Raw genomic sequence first — 25,938 nt, 5'->3', positions numbered from 1 at the left:
AACATTTGAGTTTCAGAGTTCATACATTTCAGAAAATCCATGCTAATGCAAAACCTGTTATTCTATCAAGTTTCTAAGTTTGTAAGAGCAATATTTAAAAGGTGGCCCCATGTTTGGGCTTTTGTCCCCCGTTATCTATAGCTTTGTCACGATTTCTTGCTCTAAGAGGTTGATATATGTGTGTGTGTGTGTGTGTGTGTGTGTGTGTGTGTGTGTGTGTGTGTATATATATATATATATATATATATATATATATATATATATATATATATATATATATATATGGGAACACTTCACATAATCGAATTATTGAAATCTCGAAATTCATATGATCGAAACCATATGATCGAGATTTCAGTAAATCGAATATGTAAAGTGTTAAAAAATAAGACCTTACTTATATTAAAATGTTACGTGCACACAGAGGCAAGGATTCCTGTATGGTCTGTGTGCACGTAATGTTGTTATCTTTTTTGCGGTGTTGACAGGAAGTGGGAAATGTCCCTTTTTGCGCTTCCGCATACAGCGCAAAATGGGAGATTTCCCTTTTCCCCACTGTAGCGCGATCTTGGAGTTGGTATATTTAAGTAGGGGGGGGTGGGGGGTGCAGGGGGGCAAAGCCCCCCTGCAAAAGCGGTGTTTGAGGGTTTTTTTTTTTTTATGGTTTCATTTCAGAAGTTCGAGTTTCCAAAACTCGATCTTTTGGGCTCGGTTATATGACATTCAAGATTTTGGGGATTCGAGCTTCTGAAGTGAATATATATATATACACACACACTCGCGCGCACACACACACACACACACACACACACACACACACACACACACACACTCTTGGAGGAATTTGAATGGCGAGTCATAACTAATTGACACAACATTCCAGTGAAACTTCCAAACTCTTCCCATATTTTTTTCACTGTAGATGACCTTATATTATTATATTCATTAAGGGCATGCATAAGGCGAACCCCCTGCATGGACAGGGTAAAGGGCTTTCCCCTCAATTCACCTAGGACTGATGAGTTTTTTTTTTTTTTTTTTTTTTGAATAAATGATTTCAGTGTCATGTCCTGTTAACAAAAATGGGCATGCCATGAAGTGACATAAAACAAATGCTGACACACAAGCATGCATCATATACATGTGAAACAGAATTGCCAAAATATATTTTAAAATGACAGGGCTGATAGACATGTAAGCAAGAAGGTATGTGTCACTGAAGGTTATTCTCTTAGTGTTGGGGAACTGATCATGGCAAAAAAAAAAGATTTGCAAATATTAGTTCATTTAGCTCTAAGAAAGAAGGAAGACACACAAATAGACAACCGTTAATGACTAATGCAGATCTACCTAGTGCAACCATGTTTTATGCTAATCAAATAAAACTTGCAAAAACAATTTAGCTGTGTGGCTACTTACTGAGGTACGCTGGTAAGGTACATTAAAACATTTTGAAATTCATTCTCTGGTACTTCAGGGAATGACGGATAATCTGGGAATGTGATAACAGGGCAGCCATTCTTTCCTCTGCCACCTAAAGAGAGTGGAAAACAAGCACACTGATCAGTATTATTATTATTATTATTTCTTCAGATGTAAAGAAAAGTTAACCACGCTAAGAAATAACTGGCTTCATTTTTTGCTTTTCATATAAAGTCTTAATTCTGATAAATGTTAACATGTAATGTAATCTGTAGGCTGCGTGAAAAATTGAGAATTTCATAAGGCAATCACTGAGAAGCAGAACCAGGTTTATGGTGCTGTGTATCATACAATGGCAGCAGTTAATAAACTAGAGCAATAACATAATGGTGGGTGGTACAGTGCCTCAGTGGTTCATATTGTTTGACATCTTTTTTGTTCTTCTCTTCATTTTCAGCTGTTGTGCCAGCTATACCTTCTACATGTCTTTCTTGTGTCCATGTGAGTTTTTGCTAGATGCTCTAGTTTTCACCCTTTTCCCAAAGATGTGCTGTATATGAAATGGAGAACTTCCAATTTGCCCATAACTAGGATTTGCCCCAGCTAGCTCTCCAGTGACCCAGAATTGTATTTCAGAGAATGAAAGACTGAATAAAGAAATGCAAGTATGAATACCTTATGCTAAATAATTGGGGGGGGGGGGTTGGGGTGTATTTCACTTCCGTGAGTTCATATTTTGTTTAAAAAGCATCTTTTGATATAAATCAGACCTCATCACCAGTGCAGTTGTCATACCTATAACATTAAGAAACAATGATACCATGTAATTATTTCCACTTCTAGGCTGGACAGCAAGAAAATACAGTTGTGTAAGAACTTACCATAACAGTAGATGCACTACTGATCCCTGTTGCGGTATTACTAACAGGTGGGTTGTAGTTCACGGATGTCCAGCCAGGGTATCAAAGCTTTACCTTCCTAGGACATATGTCTGGGTGATGACTGCAGCTTGTAGGCATTGGGGTATAAGATTGAATGTACGTACAAGATCCTCAGACTATCTGCAAGCCAGCAGCAGCCTGAAGAAAACAAAGGAGGGAGATAGGTCAGCTACGAGGCATTTAGTTTGAAAATGGTAAGTAAATTCCCCCTTAGAAAGTCTGTAAAACCCTGGGATATTGACTGTGTGTCTGTGCAAGTAAGGCATAGTGTTTGTGCCGATAAGGATAAAAGAGGAGGAGGATAAGCTGGGAGGGAAGTAGCTGCTTCTAAAATGAACCTGGTATCCACCCCCTTGTAGAAGGCACCTGATGAAGCCACTCTTTCAAGTGGAGTGTGCTTTTTGCCACGTTGGTAAAGTTTTTCCATAATGACAACAGCAGAAGGAAATAACCTTTAAGATCCAGGAAGCAACAGATTGTTTTGGAACTGGTTGTCTTAACCTGTACTTATACTAAAGAACTTGTGTATTTTAACTGTGATCTACAGTTTTGCTTCAGGCCTATGTATATATTTTAAATACTTTTTACCATGTTTGTTAATAATTTGTCTTAGAATGAGAATAGTGTTTGTCATGTGTTGTCTTTTACTTTTCATGGAAAACAATAAAATATTTTAAAGATTGTAATATCCCTGCTTCTGGGGATTGGGGTAAAAGTTAGGCAGATTGATTGCTTGCTTGATGGAGGATTTGCTCACTAACCACTTTTTGACATGAGGGATGGATTGGCCCCGAGGCTTACCCTGTCTTTGTGGAAGATGAGGAATGGTGGAATAGCCATGACAGCATGGAGTTCTGAAACCCTGTGGACTGAAATCAAAGCCAGGAGGAGCACAGTTTTCCAAGTGCAGAATTTTCGAGTAGCTGAAGCAGCTATTTAAAAGGGAGTAATGCGAGCTTTTCCAAAACAATATTAAGGTCCGAAAGAGTTGTGATAGGTTTCCTTGGGGGATTAAGGTGCAAAACTCCCCCCAGGAAAAGCTTAACCTCTGTCCGGGACATCAGAGGGGGCTCCAAAGGTAGGCAAGCCATAACAACAGAAAAGTGAGCCTTAAACAAAGAGTAGGTGACCTTCTCCTGAGGAACAGAGGCAAGCATGGCAGACATGTCTTAATGTAATAAGATGCACAAGTATTGGAGTACTGACAGGGTGTCTGATAGAATGGGCTGGCGATTGTGGTTAAGGAACCAGATGGAAAATCTCTTCCACTTAGCTGAGTAAGACTTCCTGGTGTTAGGTTTCTTGGATTCAAACATCCTCTTCAGAAAAGCTGTGTCTTGTAGAGATTAGAATCCTATCATCCAGATGGTTAGACTGAGTGAGATCAGATTGGGATGAAGGAGCTGCCCCTTCTGGTGGGTGTTTAGCTCTGGTTTTGGAGGGATTGTCCAGTAATTTTCCTTTGATAGGTGAAAGAGGAGTAGGAACCAGTGCTGTCTTGGCCAGAAAGGTGCCAGAACCACAGAACCAGGGGGTTTGGAGATTCCTTCCGGACTTTGAGTAGGTGCCTTAGGAGCAAAGGTAGAATGGGGTATGCATAAAAGAACTTCCCCATCTGCTGGAAGGAGAAGGCATCTGTCTTCCAGACTAAAGGTGATGGATTCCTTGTGAAGAAAAATGAGAGCAGATTATGGTCACAGGAGGTAAAGAAGTCTATCTTAGGAGTCACCCATCTGAGAGTTATAGCTTTTGAACACCTCTGTGTTCAATGGCCATTCATGAGGGTCCACCAAGTCCCAGTTTAGAGACTCTCCAAATACATTCTGATAAGAGGGAATGTACATCACTGTATGAGTAAGAGTCATCTGAGAGGCTAGGTGCCAGGCCTCCTGTGATAGCCAGCAAAGGGAATAAGATTGTGTGCCTCTCTATTCGTTTATGTACCACATTATCATGTTGTTGTCTGTGTGCACCAACACAGTGCCTGGTTTCCAAAGATGTGAGAAAGTCTGCAGGACTTTTTTTAAGTTAATATGTTCTTTGAGTACATGGGCAGACCACTCCCCTTGGGCCCTGTAGTCTCCTGTCCAAGCCCCACCCCCATGCCCTGTCTGAAATATTGTAAAAAGGACTTGGTTGTATAGGGCTGGAGTGAATGGGAGACCTGGGTTGAGTGTAACTTGGTTGCTCCACCAAAGGAGTTTATTTTTGGTGCAAGGAAGAAGGGGAATGTGGATATCAAGAGGGATAGTGTGCTGAGAGCACACTGATTGCAGATACCTTTGTATCATGTGTAGTCTAGTGAAGGGCAGCATAGGGATGATGGCAGCCATGAGTCTCAGGGCCCTGACAGCTTATCTAGCCAAGCAGTGATCCTTGCTGGAAAGCATTAGAAACTCATTAGCTAGGAAGGTGACCTCCTGAGGAGCAGAGGTATGCATAGCAGATGTGTCCAGACTTCATAGAATAAAGGTCAGCTGTTGGGTGGGAATGAGTTGGGATTTTTTTTTCAATTGATGGTGAACCCCAGCACAGTCAAAATTTGTACAGTGTAATGAATGTGCTTTATAACAGTGCCCCTGGATAAAGTCTGGAGTAGAAGGTCATCCAGGTAAGGGAAGATTTGTATGTCCCTTTGTGGAAACCTTTGCAACTGTAGAAAAACCAAAAGGTAAAGCAGAAAACTGAAAATGCAATGACACTATTTTGAGGAATTCCTTATATATGATACATCACACAATATTTTTTAGAGGGAGATGGATATTTGGCGGCGGTACCTGGACGAATGTTGGATGGTCTGGCGGGCGGACACGGAATGTCTTTTGGAATTTGTCCAATACCTCAACGAAAACAAGTGGGGTACTGAATTTACACTCAGTATGCACTACCAAGAAATTCATTTTCTTGATGTCAAAATCTGTAGAAACCAAGACCACACCCTGTCGACCCAGGTCTTCCGCAAATATCCAGAGTATAACAGCCTTTTACAGGCAACTAGTTTATACCCTGATCATATTATAAGGAACATTCCAAAGTCACAATTCCACATATCAAAAGAATCTGCTCTACCAATGTTGATTGTGGACATCATAAGACTGATTTAATACATAGATTTAGAATTAGGGGCTATAAACCAGGAACTATCCTCTCAGCCAGCAATTAGGCTAGTGCACAAGACATGACAGAATTATTACAATAAAAAAGAAAAAAGTCTGCCTCAGTGGATAGTATCCAATTTGTTACTACCTATGGCAGGAACATTAATGCCATCAGAAATGTTATTAATAAAAATTGGAATATTCTTCTGGCTAATCAGGAACTATCTAGTCTCCTTATGGATAGATGTAAGTTTTCTTATCGCAGGGGACGTACACTGGGGTCTCACTTTAATCACTATAAATCAAAGGGTGGTAATCATTATTTGGAGCAATTGACTATTACAGGGGACTTGCTGGTTGTGTCATTTTCTTGTGAACATTGCTCCTTTTGTAGATATATGCCTAAGTCTAAGGAGTTCTCTAGTAAAAATACCCAAATGGTACACAAGATTAAGCATCTTGCAAATTGTGGAACAGACTGGGTGATCTATTTGGCCACATGTTCCTGTTCATCTTTTTATGTTGGACAAACATCTAGACACCTTTTAGAATAAGAATGTCTGAAAACCTAAGTGACATTCACAACAAACGAATGACGAATGCCCTCTACAAACATGTATATGATCACAAATCATCAATATTCCATTTTTGTATTATTGATAAGATAGTGGGTGATAGAGTCAATAAGGTAGGGTGGCACAGTATTTTGAATGGCAAAGAAAGGATGTGGATCATTAGGCTAGGAGCTCTTTTTTCTCCTGGTTTAAATGACCATTTATAACCAATATACAAAAGATTAAATAAGTATATATGAGAATGCTCATTCATATACTAATAAGAGTTTTTTTCAGTTTTTATTATTACTGGCCTCTTGATACTACTGTCTCTTTAACTAACTAATTGGGACACTGTGAAGAAGCTGCAAGCATTGGCTTCAGCGAAAACGCTCCTTTTTTTGTTAAATAAAGTTTGCGTTAAGACTCTGTATACGAAAGTGTGGTACACTCTTGTGAAGGAAACGCTTATCCACTATTAGGATTTGTTGTGCCGTGGGACTGCTTTCTTGTGTTTTTACTAGTTCTAGTGTTGTCGTGGTTACTACTTATCAGACAGGAAAAGAAAGAGAGAGTCTTTCTGAGAGAAGAGTAGAGGGACAAGATTTGGGGGGGGGGGGTAGAAAATAGTCACATGGTTCTACCAAAATGAGGCCTCACAGAAGGGGTATCCCTCTGAGTTTTTTTTTTTTCCTTTGGGAATCTTTTCTTATGAATTTTCCTTTGCCTATGAGGAATTCTAGGATATCTCTTGGCAAAGGAGGTAGATTCTGCTGGATAATTTCTATGGTACCTGGGAACTGCATACAGCAGCATTTGAAAGCAATCTTTCACAGTCTTGCCCTGTTCCTGTAAACCCTTGTAAAGACTGGCAGTGTGTGAGCCAAAAAGGAGATTGGCATCCAAAGAGGAGTCTAGCATTTTAAACTTGAAATCTTATGGAAAAGATCAGCCTCACAGCCAGGCCTACTGCCTTATCATTAAGTCAGTGGCAGCTGCCCTGGAAGAGGCATCCACAGCATCACAGCTGCATTTTATATGTGCTTGGCTATTTGAGAAGCATGGATTATGGTCGAGGCCCGGGTTAACAATGACCACCACCAGTACTGTTAGCCAACAGGGTGCTGGCGGAAATTGGGCTACTGTTGGCCGAAGGAGGAGAAGAGGTGGAAGACATGGCCGAAGACAGGAAGAGAGGAGAAAGGCTAGGACGGTGGTAGTGAGGGTCAGAACTTTGAATGTTGGCAGTATGACTGGTATAGGGAGAGAGCTAACTGATATGATGGACAGAAGGAAGACTGGCATATTGTGCGTGCAAGACACCAGATGGAAGGGGAGTGAGGCTAGGTGTATCGGAGGTGGGTTCAAATTGTTTTATCATGGTGTGGATGGAAGGAGAAATGGCATAGGAGTTATTCTGAAGAAACAGTATACTAATAGTGTTTTGGAGGTGAAAAGAGTGTCGGATAGAGTAATGTTTATGAAGCTGGAAATTGATGGTGTAATGATGAATGTTGTTAGTGCATATGCTCCACAAGTTGGGTGTGCAATAGATGAGAAAGAAAAATTTTGGAGTGAATTGGATGAAGTGGTGATGACTGTACCCAAGGGTGAGAGAGTGGTGATTGGAGCCAATTTCAATGGGCATGTTGGTGAAGGGAACAGAGGGGATGAGGAAGAGATGGGTAGGTATGGTGTTAAACAAAGGAATGTAGAAGGTCAGATGGTAGTGGATTTTGCGAAAAGGATGGACATGGCTGTGGTGAATACGTATTTTAACAAGAGGGAGGAGCATAGGGTGACATACAAGAGTGGAGGAAGATGCACACAGGTGGATTATATCTTATGTAGGAGGGCCAGTTTGAAGGAAATTGGAGACTGTAAAGTGGTGACCAGAGAAAGTGTAGTTAGGCAGCATAGGATGGTGGTTTGTAGGATGACGTTGGTGATTAAGAGGAGGAGGAGGAGTGTGAGGGCAGCACCAAGGATCAAATGGTGGAAATTGAAAAAGGGTAATTGTGAGGTGGAGTTCATGGATGAGTTAAGACAGGCACTGGGTGGCAGTGAAGAGTTACCAAATAGCTGAGTAACTACAGCAGAGCTAGTAAGGGAGATGGCTAGAAAGGTGCTTGGTATCACATCTGGACAGAGGAAGGACAACAAGGAGACATGGTGGTGGAATGAGGAAGTACAGGAGAGTATACAGAGAAAGAGGTTGGCAAAGAAGAAGTGGGATTGTCAGAGAGATGAAGAAAGTAGACAGGAGTATAAGGAGATGAGGTGCATGGCAAAGAGAGAGGTGGCGAAGGCTAAGGATAAGGCATATGAAGAGTTGTATGAAAGGTTGGACACTATGGAGGGAGAAAAGGACCTGTACCGATTGGCTAGACAGAGGGACCGAGCTAGGAAAGATGTGCAGCAGGTAAAGGTGATAAAGGATAATGAGGGAAACATACTCACAAGCGAAGAGAGTGTGTTGAGGAGATAGAAAGAGTACTTTGAGGGGTTGATGAATGAAGAGAATGAGAGGGAGAGAAGGTTGGATGATGTAGGGATAGTGAATCATGAAGTACAATGGATTAGCAAGGAGGAAGTAAGGATAGCTATGAAGAGAATGAAGAATGGAAAGGCTGTTGGCCCGGATGACATACCTATGGATGCATGGCGGTGTTTAGGTGAAATGGCAATGGAGTTTTTAACCAAATTGTTTAATGAAATCTTGGAAAGTGAGAGGATGCCTGAGGAATGGAGAAAAAGTGTTTTGGTACCGATTTTTAAGAATAAGGGTGATGTGCAGAGCTGTAGTAACTACAGAGGGATTAAACTGATCAGTCACAGCATGAAGTTGTGGGAAAGAGTAGTAGAAGCAAGGTTAAGAAGGAACGTGATGATTAGTGATCCCAGTATGGTTTCATGCCAGGAAAGAGCACTACAGATGCGATGTTTGCTCTGAAAGTGTTGATGGAAAAGTATAGAGAATGTCAGAAGGAGTTGCATTGTGTTTTTGTAGACTTAGAGAAAGCATATGACAGGGTGCCTAGAGAGGAGTTGTGGTATTGTATGAGGAAGTCAGGAGTGTCAGAGAAGTATGTAAGACTGGTACAGGATATGTACGAGAGTAGTGTGACAGCAGTGAGGTCTGTGGTGGGAGTGACGGATGCATTTAAGGTGGAGGTGGGGTTACATCAAGGAGACTGTGAGAGACTGAGAAAGAGGGTGAGACCGATCTTGTGTGAGTGAATGTTTGTATGAAAGCAGAGGAGACTGTGTGTGTATATGTATGTCTGTGAAAGCAGAAGAGACTGTGTATGTGTGTATGGGAGAGAGAATGGGCTGTATGTAAAATTGTTATGTTTCACTTGCTTATTATTTTTAAGCACTATATTATTTTTTTATATGTTTGCTGTAAAATGCTTCCTCCAACACCATTAACATATACTAGAGTAAGTTTGAAACAGTAGGCGGAGGAACTATTTTACATTAAATATATAAAAAATAATATAGTATTTAAAAAAATAAATAAACAGGTAAAACAACGATTTTACAGAGAGCCCATTCACTAAGCACAATAATGCCCTCCAGGGTGTGTGCTAATGTGTAATTAATACCCTTCCAGGGGTGTAGAGGCCTGACAACGCCCCGGGCAATCATAACTGTCTCAGTTTCCATAAATACTATAATATATTATAAGGCGCAAAAACCCAGAGCTATATTTTTTAAACTTTCACAAACAAATCTTACATCTTGGAAAACATACAACCTAGACATATGTTATTAAAATTTTTTTGTTAACCAGAGATAAGCTTTCACATGACAGCAAGACATTCCCCTCTGAGTGCATGTTTATTAAGATACTTACAGAAATATGAAAACATATGCATAATTGTACAATTAGCAATAGGTATAATACTGTATAGCTCTCAAGATGTACAATTTACAGTGAAGGGTGTAGCCAGGCATATTCTTTGTACTCTACAGAGTACATTTTTTATTTGTATCACTCAGTACATTATAGCTTTTTCAGGCTATATCATGCCTAGAATTGTCTAAAGTAATGCCTCTAACAAGAGGTACATAATTTGCTTATAGAGAAGATCGCTAATCTAAAGACAATATCTTTTAACAGTTTTAGAAAGAACCACTGAAAACATTGTGCGTGTTTACTGAAAACAATGTGCACGTTTATTAATTGCTGGGGGAGGGAAACATTTTGAAAGATGTGTCCTATTTTTTTTAAATGCCAGGTGGGTTACAGAGAGAATAATAACAGTTTGTGAGTATAAAATGGAACTTTCTGGCTACACTCCTGCTTACGGTACAAACATCATTGACAGTTTTCTTCAACAACATCTAAAGTTTCACCTGATGCCATGCAATAGTTTGTAAGTCGCTTGTTTTTTGAAATATTAAGCACATCTGGAAATAATGCTTATTTTTATAACTACTAGCAAACAACTTGCAATATCTTCTGCATAGTGTGATATAAATGGTCATTGACAATAACATTTCCTGTATCCCACCAAGGCATTTCACACCATTCCCCTCAATAGCACCTAGGTTGCTCAGATTTGAAAACATGAACATAAATATGAAAATATCACTAATAAGTGGCAATTCATTTCTCTACTACACAGCATCCTAGTTAACAGTCTTATTGCCATTTTGTTAATAAGTCCTTGCCTTTTGTAGTACTATTATTAGGTGATAAGTCTCTTGGTTAATGAAGCCAAAGCAAAAAAACAAAAATTCTGAATGCTATAAGGAGTTATGGTTCTTAACTGGATGTATACAAAAAAGGCGCTATAGGCGTAAGTGAGCCATTTAATGTAGTACATGATTTGATTCCCTCGGTCTTTGTTTGCCTACTGTGCGTCTATAGGCGTAAGTGAGCCATTTAATGTAGTACATGATTTGACTCCCTCGGTCTTTGTTTGCCTACTGTGCGTCTATAGGCGTAAGTGAGCCATTTAATGTAGTACATGATTTGATTCCCTCGGTCTTTGTTTGCCTACTATAGGCGTAAGTGAGCCATTTAATGTAGTACATGATTTGATTCCCTCGGTCTTTGTTTGCCTACTGTGCGTCTATAGGCGTAAGTGAGCCATTTAATGTAGTACATGATTTGATTCCCTCGGTCTTTGTTTGCCTACTGTGCATCTATAGGCTTAAGTGAGCCATTTAATGTAGTACATGATTTGATTCCCTCGGTCTTTGTTTGCCTACTGTGCGTCTATAGGCGTAAGTGAGCCATTTAATGTAGTACATGATTTGATTCCCTCGGTCTTTGTTTGCCTACTGTGCGTCTATAGGCGTAAGTGAGCCATTTAATGTAGTACATGATTTGATTCCCTCGGTCTTTGTTTGCCTACTGTGTGTCTATAGGCGTAAGTGAGCCATTTAATGTAGTACATGATTTGATTCCCTCAGTCTTTGTTTGCCTACTGTGCGTCTATAGGCTTAAGTGAGCCATTTAATGTAGTATATGATTTGATTCCCTCGGTCTTTGTTTGCCTACTGTGCATCTATAGGCGTAAGTGAGCCATTTAATGTAGTACATGATTTGATTCCCTTGGTCTTTGTTTGCCTACTGTGCGTCTATAGGCGTAAGTGAGCCATTTAATGTAGTACATGATTTGATTCCCTCGGTCTTTGTTTGCCTACTGTGCGTCTATAGGCGTAAGTGAGCCATTTAATGTAGTACATGATTTGATTCCCTCGGTCTTTGTTTGCCTACTGTGCATCTATAGGCTTAAGTGAGCCATTTAATGTAGTACATGATTTGATTCCCTCGGTCTTTGTTTGCCTACTGTGCGTCTATAGGCGTAAGTGAGCCATTTAATGTAGTACATGATTTGATTCCCTCGGTCTTTGTTTGCCTACTGTGCGTCTATAGGCGTAAGTGAGCCATTTAATGTAGTACATGATTTGATTCCCTCGGTCTTTGTTTGCCTACTGTGCATCTATAGGCATAAGTGAGCCATTTAATGTAGTACATGATTTGATTCCCTTGGTCTTTGTTTGCCTACTGTGCGTCTATAGGCTTAAGTGAGCCATTTAATGTAGTACATGATTTGATTCCCTCGGTCTTTGTTTGCCTACTGTGCGTCTATAGGCGTAAGTGAGCCATTTAATGTAGTACATGATTTGATTCCCTCGGTCTTTGTTTGCCTACTGTGCATCTATAGGCTTAAGTGAGCCATTTAATGTAGTACATGATTTGATTCCCTCGGTCTTTGTTTGCCTACTGTGCGTCTATAGGCGTAAGTGAGCCATTTAATGTAGTACATGATTTGATTCCCTCGGTCTTTGTTTGCCTACTGTGCGTCTATAGGCGTAAGTGAGCCATTTAATGTAGTACATGATTTGATTCCCTCGGTCTTTGTTTGCCTACTGTGCGTCTATAGGCGTAAGTGAGCCATTTAATGTAGTACATGATTTGATTCCCTCGGTCTTTGTTTGCCTACTGTGCGTCTATAGGCGTAAGTGAGCCATTTAATGTAGTACATGATTTGATTCCCTCGGTCTTTGTTTGCCTACTGTGCGTCTATAGGCGTAAGTGAGCCATTTAATGTAGTACATGATTTGATTCCCTCGGTCTTTGTTTGCCTACTGTGCGTCTATAGGCTTAAGTGACCCATTTAATGTAGTACATGATTTGATTCCCTCAGTCTTTGTTTGCCTACTGTGCGTCTATAGGCATAAGTGAGCCATTTAATGTAGTACATGATTTGATTCCCTCGGTCTTTGTTTGCCTACTGTGCGTCAATAGGCGTAAGTGAGCCATTTAATGTAGTACATGATTGGATTCCCTCAGTCTTTGTTTGCCTACTGTGCGTCTATAGGCGTAAGTGACCCATTTAATGTAGTACATGATTTGATTCCCTTGGTCTTTGTTTGCCTACTGTGCGTCTATAGGCGTAAGTGAGCCATTTAATGTAGTACATGATTTGATTCCCTCAGTCTTTGTTTGCCTACTGTGCATCTATAGGCTTAAGTGAGCCATTTAATGTAGTACATGATTTGATTCCCTCGGTCTTTGTTTGCCTACTGTGCGTCTTTAACCATGTTACTTCACCAGACACTGCTCCTGGTCAGCCCCAGAATAACAGCACCTGCATCCAGTAGACTGTCACAAGTTGTTACTAAATGCATTATACATTATCTTTAAATTGCTGTATGAATTCCAGCACATTTCTTGCAGTTTAATGGTTTGCCAAATGTACTTCCAATAAAGATGAAATTCAAGGGAAGAAGTTTTTTTTTTTTTTTTACTGCTGTTCATGGTAAACTGTTCTTGTCGTGAGACATTTTATGTGTCTGTATGTTTTGTTAAGAAAATGGCTGTCAATGTAATTTCTGCGATCACTGTAAATGTAAAAAGAACAGTATTCACACTGGCAGATTTGAGCAGTGTTTTATGTTAATCAGGGAGAGAGAATCAAGTAATGGGATGTTGGGAGGGTCTCATTCCATTACCTCACCTAGGGCCCCATTTGACCATGATCCTGCTCTGCATATCAGACAGTCTACGGCTTTACTTCTACAGCTCAGCATTAGTAAAATTAGTAAAACGTAGACTGGTTACTTCTGGTACTAGTATACACTCTGCAAATAAACAGCAGGATATGGACTGTGCTGTTCTGTCTTTACATTAATCCATTACCTTTGAAACAAACAACAGCAGACTGTAGCGTTTGACTACTCTATGTTTCCTTAATGAACGTGCCTTTATGTCCATTTGCTATACATGCTTCTCCACAGGCATGCTACAAATGAGCTTTACACTGCACATCTATAGGTTTATGACAATCTCTTCCACTCGCATTATATAACACTAGGTTCATAGATTCATACTAGGCTATCTGCCCTAGGGCATTTATAAGCCTAGCCAGAATTTGTTTGGCTTTCGCCACCCATTTTAAATTTATTTTGCTATGCCCTTTTTCGAGGTTACTATACTGTGCCTCTGTCTAACAGTGACACAGAAGTGATACCCGGGGCAAACCTACAATCTCCCATCCACTCATTAAGATTCCTCTTGAAGAGAGTCAATGAGGGACTCTGCCTAACCTGGACTGGGATTTTATTCCAGAGTAAAGGGAGCCTCTGGGTTATGAATCTGTCCCTCCAGCATGTCCTATTTATTTCAGTGCTGAGGTTCAAATCTCTCGAGCGCGTAGCTCGATGGGATTTGGATTTTCTGAGGTGCAGCATGTCCATTAATTCCGGGTTGGACATGGCTTTATACGTCAGGCACAGATCGCCTTTGAACAGGCGATATGCCACTGAGTAGAGCTGGAGTTTCTTTAACCGGGCAGCATATGGCATCTGTTTGAGCCCTTTGATCCTCTTGGTGAGGTACTTTTGGGGTCTTTCCAGTTGCTGCAGGTGTCTGGTAAGGTACATCCCAAAAAGGGCATTGTAGTCAATTATGGGCCTGATGAGGGATGAGTAAAGAGGCACAATGACCTCCCATGATCTAGATGTGAATCCCTTCATGATTAGGTGGGCTATATAAAATGTTTTTCTAACCACTTTGGCCACGTGGTTGTCAAATGAGAGATTGCTATCAACTTGGGTCCCCAGGTCCCTAATTACTTCTTCTGTACATAATGGATAACCACCTATGTGGTAATTTGTGGGCACTTTGTTTTTGCCAAAGGGGATGACTATACACTTTTTGGCGTTTAGCTTGAGGCCATGGCTCTGGCACCAGTTGTCTGTTTCTATGAGGCCCTTTTTGGAGGATGCTTGTGTCGGCTGGAGAGTCGATTATGGCGCCCAGTTTGCAGTCATCTGCAAACTTGGTCAGCCACAGTCCTTCCGTGTTGGCCTGTACCTCCGAAAAATATATACCGAACAAGAGAGGTCCCAGGACTGAGCCTTGTGGGACACCACTTGTAACTGGTTTGGAGTCTGACATGGCTCCAGCAATTCTAACCATGTGGGTTCTGTCCTTGAGCCAGTTTGCAATCCATCTAGTGACATAGGAGTTTATATTTAAGCTGGTGAGCTTATCTATAATGCCCGAGTGGGGTATTGTATCAAAGGCTTTTGCGAGGTCCAGGTAGGCTGTGTGGACCACCTTCCCCTCGTCAATGGCCTTGGTGACTGTTTCAAATAAATCAACCAGGTTTAAGAGGCAGGATCTGCCCTTAACAAAGCCGAACTGGGTAGGATCCAGTGTCTGTAGGTCCCCAATATCTTTATTTATGAGGTCCATGATGATCCTTTCCATAGCTTTGCAGACCAACCTAGTCAGGCTTATGGGGCGATAGTTTCCAGGATCCGTTGAGGCACCACCTTTATGGAGAGGGACCACTGTTGCTGTATGCCACTCTTTGGGCACATATCCTGTAGTAAGGCTGAGATTGAACAGTAGTTTTATGTTTGGGTTTAGCTCTTCTTGGAGTTCATGTAGGACGCAGCCCGGGACACCGTCTGGTCCCATTGATGCTGTGTTTTTTGCTTTGGAGAGGGCAGCTCTTACCTGAGCATCTGAGATATCAGGGGGGCAGCACTCTGCTGGGATAGATATTTGCCCTTTTGGTGGGGGGGGGGGAGTTTGCGCTGAACCTGTCAGCTAGGATGTTTTGATACATAGTATATAGCTGCATGCAGGTGTTTGCACGCTCATGAACATGTGCGCTCGTGTGTATTTGTGTGTGTGCGTAAATTCCCTGTGTGTGTGCATTCTCCCAGTTTTATACAGTCATACCCTCGAAAGATCTCATTCAAGTCCATGAGACCCTCAGCCCTATCATTATTACTGAACAAGTGCACTTACCAATCGCCCCCCCAAGGTGTGAATATTCACATTATAGGCTTGGTCTGGTCTGACACTCACAGACTTTTTTTAACAGCTGCAACACTTGATAGCACAATCTCAGTGAACAACTTAATATTCTGCTGTGATGTTATCCTAGTGGGTAAAAGGACATGCTGCATGTCAGGCATGAATTGCCATCTATATGAGCTATAAGCTATACAGCTATTAGGATGAGAAGATACCATTTATTACACTAATGCAAACTTATTCAGAATCTTACAGAACTAATTTTTCAGTTTTATGCTTTTCATCTAGCTGTGAAAAGGAAAAATCAGTTTTATGTTAATATACTTTGACAAATGTGGTGCTAAAGAAAAAGTGGGCTTATGCTTTCTTTTCTTATTTCATTTCCACATTGTTGTGTCTCTGTTCTCAGGGCTAAGTTCACTGTACCTTAATTTCTTAAGATAATTTATGGACAGTTTCCGCAGACTAGAAAAGCTCCCAGAAACTGGTGTGCATCTAGTGATTTTTAAGTAGTTGGGCTGGACTAACATGCTGGAAAATGTAACTTATATCTCATTAGTAAAAACAGAATGCTGTACTACGTCCCTGAATCAGGTGCATTGCTGTGTAAAAGCATGTAACACTTTTGCCTGCACAGCATTAGTACAAGAGTAGACTTATACTCAGCAGAAGCAGTACAAGAGTGCACTTACACATGTGTACCACATGGAGCACTGTGCCACCTTACAATGCTCCTTTTTCTGGGTTGTGCTTTAAGTGCCAATCAGTTGCGTTATGTGCTGCTTGTAATGCCTGATACATAACATTTTGGTTGACGGGATTATAGGTTCATAGGTTCATACTAGGCTATCTGCCCTAGGGCATTTATAAGCCTAGCCAGAGTGTGTTTGGCTTTCGCCACCCATTTTAAATGAATTTTGCTATGCCTACGCCCTTATCGAGGTTAGTATACTGTGCCTCTGTCTAACAGTGACACAGAAGTGATACCCGGGGTAAACCTACGATCTCCCATCCACTCATCAAGATTCCTCTTGAAGAGAGTCAATGAGGGACTCTGCCTAACCTGGACTGGAATTTTATTCCAGAGTGAAGGGAGCCTCTGGGTTATGAATCTGTCCCTCCAGCATGTCCTATTTATTTCAGTGCTGAGGTTCAAGTCTCTCGAGCGCGTAGCTCGATGGGATTTGGATTTTCTGAGGTGCAGCATGTCCATTAATTCCGGGTTGGACATGGCTTTATACATCAGGCACAGATCGCCTCTGAGCAGGCGGTATGCCACTGAGTAGAGCTGGAGTTTCTTTAACCGGCCAGCATATGGCATCTGTCTGAGCCCTTTGATCCTCTTGGTGAGGTACTTTTGGGGTCTTTCCAGTTGCTGCAGGTGTCTGGTAAGGTACATCCCAAAAGGGGCATTGTACTCAATTATGGGCCTGATGAGGGATGTGTAAAGAGGCACGATGACCTCCCATGATCTAGATGTGAATCCCTTCATGATTAGGTGGGCTATATAAAATGTTTTTCTAACCACTTTGGCCACGTGGTTGTCAAATGATAGATTGCTATCAACTTGGGTCCCCAGGTCCCTAATTACTTCTTCCATACTTAATGTATTACCACCTATGTGGTAATTTGTGGACACTTTGTTTTTGCCAAAGGGGATGACTGTACACTTTTTGGCGTTTAGCTTGAGGCCATGGCTCTGGCACCAGTTGTCTGTTTCTATGAGGCCCTTTTGTAGGATGCTTGTGTCAGCTGGAGAGTCTATTATGGCACCCAGTTTGCAGTCATCTGCGAACTTGGTCAGCCATAGTCCTTCCGTGTTAGCCTGTACCTCCGAAAAATATATACCGAACAAGAGAGGTCCCAGGACTGAGCCTTGTGGGACGCCACTTGTAACTGGTTTGGAGTCTGACATGGCTCCAGCAATTCTAACCATGTGGGTTCTGTCCTTGAGCCAGTTTGCAACCCATCTAGTGACATAGGGGTTTATATTTAAGCTGGTGAGCTTATCTATAATGCCCGAGTGGGGTATTGCATCAAAGGCTTTTGCAAGGTCCAGGTAGGCTGTGTGGACCACCTTCCCCTTGTCAATGGCCTTGGTGACTGTTTCAAAAAAATTGACCAGGTTTAAGAGGCAGGATCTGCCCTTAACAAAGCCAAACTGGATAGGATCCAGTGTCTGTAGGTCCCCAATATCTTTATTTATGAGGTCTATGATGATCCTTTCCATAGCTTTGCAGACCAAGCTAGTCAGGCTTATGGGGCAATAGTTTCCAGGATCCGTTGAGGCACCACCTTTGTGGAGAGGGACCACTGTTGCTGTAAGCCACTCTTTGGGTACATATCCTGTAGTAAGGCTGAGCTTGAACCGTAGTTTTATGTTTGGGTTTAGTTCTTCTTGGAGTTCATGTAGGACGCAGCCCGGGACACCGTCTGGTCCCATTGATGCTGTGTTTTTTGCTATGGAGAGGGCAGCTCTTACCTGAGCATCTGAGATGTCAGGGGACAGCACTCTGCTGGGATAGATATTTGCCCTTTTGGTAGGGAGGGAGGGAAGAAGTTTGCGCTGAACCTGTCAGCTAGGATGTTGGCAATGTTTGTGGGTTCAGTGTATTTTTTGTCATTTTGGACTAATTCTGAGCATATCTGGGAATTCCCACCCAGGTTCCTAACATAACTAAAGAAAGCCTTGTGATTATCCTTAGTGTCCTGTGCAATTTTTCTCTTGAAGCTGGCCTTAGACGATTTTATGAGTGCCCATAGTTTTTTGCTAATACTGATCAGAGATGCCTTCCCTTTTTGGGATTTTGCTCTATCATGTAGTAACTTCCTCCTTCTATTGTATAGTTTGTTTATGGCTGGGGTCCACCAGACAGGACGCCTAACTTTGGAGGATTGGGTCTTGGTTTTATTTGGGATTGCATGATCCATGCATTCCTGAAGGTGTTCATAGAATGCATTTATAAAGGATTCTGCGGTCTGGGCCGTATTTTCCACAGGCCCGGGGGCTTTGAAGGATTCCACCTCGGTTTTGAGGAGTGTAAAATTTTCTTTAGAGAAGGTTTTCACTCTGGTTTTCTGGGCAGGGGCTGGGGTCGGGATGTGAATATCTAGTGAGATTAGTTTATGGTCTGATCTTACCAGTGAGGGATACACTTCTGGTCTGGAGCATAGAGTCCCCATGTTGGTGATGATCAGGTCCAGTATGTTTCCTCTCTTGTGGGAGTGGCAACAAGTTGTTCCATAGCATTTGAGTTTATAAATTCTAGGAACCTTTGGGCTAGGGTGTTGGAGCTAGAGTAATGCTCCCAGTCTATGTTAGGGTAGTTGAAGTCGCCCAATATAATGGTGTCTGGAGAGACCTTCATATTTTCCAGTGTTCTCAGGAAGGCCGAGTGGGGTTCTTGGGTTTGGGAGGGTGGTCTGTAGCAGGCTATAAACAGGAAGGCAGTTTTACCCACTGTTAGTTGCACAAGGATAGTCTCTGATGCTTCGTGCTGTGCCACCAACCTGGAGGTGTGGGTATCTTTGACGAATATTGATACTCCCCTCTCCTTTTGTGGTTCGGTCCAAGTTTTGGGGCCGAAAAACATGGTATGAGGTATAACCTGGTAGTGCTGGGGTGCTCTCGGGAGCCTTGAACCAGGTTTCTATTACTGCACAGATATCGATGTTCTCAATGCTAAGGAGAGTTTTGAGTGCGTGCATCTTGAGGTTTAGACTTCTGGCGTTGAGTAGCATTACTCTTAGTTTCTTATCCCTTGTGATACCTATGGAGGTTGGTTTGTCTTTTGAGCCTTGCCTAAAAAAGGCACTATGGGGGTGGCAAGAGCCTTTGCCAATATCCGCATATGCATTATGTTTTAGTGGCAGCAGTACAGTGCTATATATTACATATCTGCCTTAGAGACAGCAGGAGCTGTACCTCACACAGACACAATATATCATGCATGCTTTGCTGGCATGTCATGCTCAGTCAGCCATACTTGTTTGTGAACCTATTTCAAAGTGCTAGCAGTACTGGTCAGTGGATAATCAGGGCTGACAGCAAAAAACTGTTAAAAATACTAATGTATTTAAATGCCAGTGTCCTGTATATTAGTGTTGGCAGACAGATAGTTGGATGGAGATATTCCAGGTTTCCAGCTCTTCAATGTGGGCTAATGTGATCGCTACATTCATGTAAAGATAACTCACTAATGCCATTACTGGTGACATAAAAGGAGGAATTTCATGTGATCTTTGATATATAACTTGTGGACTCCATCTATCCATCATACACAGGGGTAGATCCTATTATGCTGAAAATACTTACCTACTGAACTAGATACATCATAGCAGTTTTATGCAGTAATAAACAGTACTGGACACACTTATGAAGCATTGCAGGCTAAGATTGTCATATTATGTAGTTTACAAATAAATTATTTTGGCTAATGTTATCATATTATGTAGTTTACAAACAGGTTATTTTCTCTTAGCCTGCACAGTTGACATTTAGCCACATAAATTCTGCATTACATGGTTGTTGTTGTTGTCTTTCGGCTTTTCCCGGTTAGGGGTCGCCATAGTGGAACTCCGGTCCGCTAATGACTGGCAGTAGATTTTCACAAACGCCGAGGTGCCAGCTCAATGTTCAGCCTTCAACGAAGGCACTCCCATTTACGCATGTCTTTCGAACGCCCACCCAACCACGGGGAGGAGGTGCAGACTCCACACAGAAGGCACTCCTCGCACTCCAGCCGAAAATCGAACGGGAGAACCTCTTGCTGTGAGGCAACAACGCTACTGCTGCACCACCGCGGATAGTCAAATTCTGCATTACATGGTGCTGCACCATTTTACATATTGCATAACCTGCATACTTTATTTTTATTAAATGTGCACACTTTGCCATTGTATGCTGATGTGTCCATACTGACTATGATGCTTACATTGATTTAACCATGAAATAAGTTGAAGAATAGACAGTCATCTGCACAATCATTGAACAGTATTAGGCACAACAACACAACAAGTGATACTGATGCTTTCACCTACTAGTTAAAGACAATATACAATTGCTGTTTTATAGTAAGCTGTTTTATACTTTAACTTTCAAAAAACAAAACAACTGAGAGCAACAAACGCGAAATTGACTTCACAGCAAAGAAGCAAAATACCATATGTCTGAAAATGAACAGTAAAGCAATGTCTTTCGGCTTTTCCCAGTTAGGGGCCGCCACAGTGGATCACCGGTCTGCAGATTGATTGGCAGTGGTGTTTTTACGGTGTTGAGTTGCCAGCCTGGTACCCAACCTTCACAGAAGGCACACACATACACACACGCATCTACCCGCATGTCTTTAAAACTCAATTGACTGCAGGGAGGACATGCAGACTCCACACAGAAGGCACTAATAAAGAAATCCAAAAACATTACTTCTTGTGAGGAATGAAGTACTGCACACTACCTGTGCAGGGGTCTGCATTCCCTGAGCTCACCAAATTATATCAATCAACTATGATGTCCTTTTAAAAAAAAGAGATAGACATTAAACAAATACAGCAACTTCTCCTGTCCCACCCTGCATGAATAATGTCATACTGTCTAAAACATAAATCAACTTGTAAAGACTCTTACACAATCTATCCCCACAGTAAAGTCAAATCCATGCAAAAATGAGTGAACTGACTGAGCACAGTGAATGTGCATGATAAACCCAGTTTGTCTTATACGCCTCCTCTCACTGTGCAACTCCTGTATTTTATACTGTACACATATGTGCAAGCACATATTTAGATCTGGTGGTCTATGTACTATGACGGCTCAGGTGCATGTAGCAACAGCCACACTATGTACATGCCACTCACTTGGGGATTTGTGTTACTGTCACTTTGCTGCCACACTTAAGAACATTACAATGAACATGGCATTAATCTGTTCATGTCTTATATGACACCTAACTGTATCCCTGCACCATGTATTTAAGTCATGTAAACAGTATCTGCGCACATATGCCACATCTTGGCCACTCTGTGTCTGTTTTGTATGTTACAGCTGATTGTATCTGCTTTTATATATTATGACTGGTGGATATGGATGGGGAGGTTCTGTGCTGTGCTATATACACTTGTCACATATATCTTCTGTTACTTTCTCTACCTGCCCACGTCCAGTATTTTTTTAATCTCCCTTTCCCCAAACTCTGTAGAATCCTTCTCTGATGATTGCCATATCTTCACCCAGTCAAACCATTTGTTCTGCAGTTGATGAGATCAGGGTATTCCATAATTAGATGAGAGCCCTAAGGCCCATGATTCCTGCAAAGCTACCCAAACTGGTCTGTCAATTGCCCCATGCAGCAAGTGGGTGGTAAGGAACGAGCTAACTTGCAGGTTCTGTGGAGCTGCATGCCCTTCCCTCCCCACAAGGTGGCTAGCTAGCTCATATTAACTGCCTGGCTAGGAGTGAGAGAGAGAGAGGTGTATGTGTGTGTTCTTGTGCACATTTTTCTCACTCGGCCCAGCATGGAGTGCATGTTAGCATCTTGAACTTGCCTGACCTCACCCACAGGTGATTATCTTCCTCACTATAGGTGTCTACAGTGGGTAGGCCAGCCCATCTCCCTCCCTCCATGATAAGCAAGGGTACACGATCTGCTCAAGCTCAACTTTTCAACAGCCCCAACCCCAGCAGACACCTATGCCATTAGTCAAACATGGCTCATCTGGGCTGTAGTCATAGCTTCAGCTTTCTAGTCTATGCTGCTGGGCTGTTTCATTTGCCTATGCAACTTTTTGCAGCTGCACAAAAGACAGACCCTGCAGTTCAAACATTCTGGGGGACACATTTCAATAGTTTGTTATCCAAGGCCTGTCCTGGATAGGAAGTGTCTGCTTATAAGCAGCATGTTGTGAGTCCTACAGCACTTAAAGAAATATTAAGTCTTATCAGGATATTTAGACAATCTGATTCTTAGCAGCTGCACTGATATATTTTACTGCCTCATTTGAACTTGTTCTTTTTTCCTTTCTCTTTTTTATGTACTCCAACACAAACATACCCAACTGCATACTTAAATATATGGTGTACAATTTAAACATATTCCCGATTGTACATGTCCATCCAGTCATTTGATGAATCCATTTTATCCAATTTAGGATCACAGCCTTTCTTGGCAAGCAATAAAGTACCAGTTAAGAAATTAGCCCTATATCCAGTCCTTCCCAGCTGCAGGCATCCACATATTCTATGTTTAGTACAACGTGTACTCTTGAATTAGGTGTTGCATCACTTAAAAATGTTTGTTTAAGACTTTGCACGTGTGTCTATACCCAGAGGGATTACACTACCAATTCAGGTTGATACCAGACTACAAAATGATCCATGCAAATACATTCTGCTCATATTACTGCACATTATTCAATCTTTTGGCTTCGGGAACCAAGCTGCACTTATTTTCCTTGCAAATTATTTTGAGTGCTGTGAATATCTTTTATATAATTCCTGTGTTTCTTACATGCGTTCCCATTACTAGCAGTCATGACCACCCTATGTAATCTAAATACTATTCATTTTTGTATTCCATGCTGGCTTACATGCTCTTTCAAGGTGAATGCAGCTATGCAAAATACATTACCTCAATCATACCAGGCATTCCCTTTGACCTGTATGTTACACTGATTTGACACTATCACTTTCAATAGACTTTCTTCTATCAGCCTATATGCTACATTGTCAGGTAGATGCCCATACTCTTCTAACCTGGAACTCCTAGTTTCCCTTGGTGATAGCAGTATCTTAAATGCACATTAGATTTATTTTCATTTTCCACAGCAGTCTCAGTGCAGCCATCAGATGTGTTATCAACTACCCTTACACAACTCTCATTTACATATTAATGCATTGTGAGTGTCTGAGCAGGATGCACATAGAGAATGGTGCAAAGTTTTACATATCAAAGGTTTATGCTAAAGGTACAGCTCTTGGCCACATGCACATGGTATTTGAAAACAGCAGTTTTATGTGTGTGTGTGTGTGTGTGTTTGTGTAATCCAGCCAATATCTAAGGGAAAAATATGGATTAACTTGTACTATGTATCCCTGAGTCTGAAGCCTCAACTGGCTGAATAAAATGACTGAAACTTCAACCTAATGAAAATTTTAAAAAGCATTTTTTTGTGTAAGAACAAAGAACCCCAGCAGCACTCACCCCCCCCCCACACACACACACACACACACACACACACACACACACACACACACACACACATACATAAAAATAGGGAACTGCTCCCCTTGTTTAAATATATTAACTTCATGGTCAAATAGGCATAGAAAAAAAAACAGAAAAAAATACAATACCCAGTCAACAAAGTGTACATAAAAACACTGGCAGTGATTTTCAACAGAAAACAGTGACAGTTTTTATAACATCAGCAAGTTTTAATCACTGAATTGAACTGTGTCCACTCATACTTCTCAACTGTCCAGATTTTTGCCTCATATTTTTGGTCTGTTCCTCATAAAATTTGTGATTTTTTGGCAAATCACCTGGATGACCTGAGGATTGAAGTCACTAAATAATGACATACTGTACATTTGAGATTCAGAAAATCCATGTTAACACAAACCCTGTTATTCTAGCAACGTTTATGTTTATAAGAACAATATTTAAAACCTGTCCCTATTTTTGGGCCTTTGTTACCCCCCACCCCCATTCTGTCAGGCTTTTTCCAGATTTCTAGAACTAAGAAGTTGAGAGGTATGGAATAGGTTAGCTAAGACATTACCAAATCATTGAGTGGCAGAAGTATTTACCTAGATAACTTAAATATATTTTAACTTAGCACGGCTACCGTCACTAGTTTATGTGAGATTTTTCTAAGCAATGCTAGTGGCCTTATTTTGTAGATATCTGCTCCAGAAGTTAAAATAGAACATTTCAACAAAATAAAAGTGGCAGAGCTGGGAACATCTTTTAAGTATAACCACAAATAAAAGTGAATTCAAGAACATATTTAACAGGTATAATGCCACCATTGCAAGGGTACGGAGGTGACAGAAATAAAAAAAAAATAAAAAAAATAAAAGAGTAGGGCTTGAGGCATTTTTCATAGAAAATTGGGGAACAACATGACCATATGATCCTATCTCAAATCAACATTAGGACTCTCCATATGGCTTTATTAAAGGATTAAACGGCTACTATAAGATTATGTTTTAATTGTGTGCATGCCTTACACAGTGTACTGTTATTAGGTGATGCCTTCTAGCAGAAAGTGGAAAGAGACATAGCTCTCGACCAATCATGGACACATGTCAAGAGAATCAGTGACAAATCCAGAAATAATCTGGGAAACATGGGACATTTTTAAAATACTGGTACTGTTAACTAAAAACATTGACATAATAACAGAATATGAATTAATATATATTTTCTGAGGTATAATAAGTCTAAAACTCAAATTATTGTCATGATTTATTAAGTATACTTCATCATCTCTTCTCCAAAAGTCATCAATTTTATAAAGGATTATGAGAGACATAGCTAAAATATGTGTCAAAATCAGGGACAGTTAAGAGGTAATGGGAATAGAGAGAAACAAGCCAATCTGTACTTGTAATACAAAAGAGCAGTAACTTTTACAGTTTAGAACACATAAGAAATGATTCTATGATAAACAAACTGCATAGGTCTACAACAGACTAAAAACTGTCATCTATTTCCAGTGGCACAGATGAATCACCAAAACTAAAACAGAACAGAAACTGAAATAAACACCTTGTGAGCCAACACCATTTAACATGTACCATAACCACCTAAGGTACATTCATGCAACAGCTGTACAAAATACACAGATTTAACACCAGATGGCAGCAGCTCACTGTGTTTCCCCCTTTCTAGCCTGTAAAGAAAACAGCATGCATGTACTAGAGCACAAACATTCATACACAGAAAAAGAAACAAAATGTCTTGAATGCACTAGTTTGTTTGCTTTGTGGATATTCCTTACAGCACAAATACCTCATATTTTCATGTTGTAAACCGAATAGTTTTTCTTGTTGAGTAAATATCCAATTAAATCTAACATGATCCAAGACTGTAGTCTAATGAATTGCCACAGCAGAGTCCAAAATAATG

General features: G+C 41.0%; 1 protein-coding gene across 1 annotated transcript in view; it reads right to left on the bottom strand.

Moving 5' to 3' along the window:
• MCF2L (MCF.2 cell line derived transforming sequence like) overlaps positions 1–25,938 on the bottom strand; it is a 1,071,259-nt gene that overhangs the window by 741,316 nt on the left and 304,005 nt on the right. The window contains exon 3 of the mRNA XM_044071884.1: positions 1,420–1,534. Coding sequence (XP_043927819.1) covers positions 1,420–1,534 — 115 coding nt within the window. The remainder of the gene's footprint in view (positions 1–1,419; positions 1,535–25,938) is intronic.

Source organism: Protopterus annectens, chromosome 5.part0 (assembly GCF_019279795.1).
Source record: "Protopterus annectens isolate FY-2018-M chromosome 5.part0, PAN1.0, whole genome shotgun sequence".
Classification (NCBI taxonomy): Eukaryota; Metazoa; Chordata; order Ceratodontiformes; family Protopteridae; genus Protopterus; species Protopterus annectens.
This window is presented reverse-complemented; position numbering and strand designations above follow the sequence as displayed.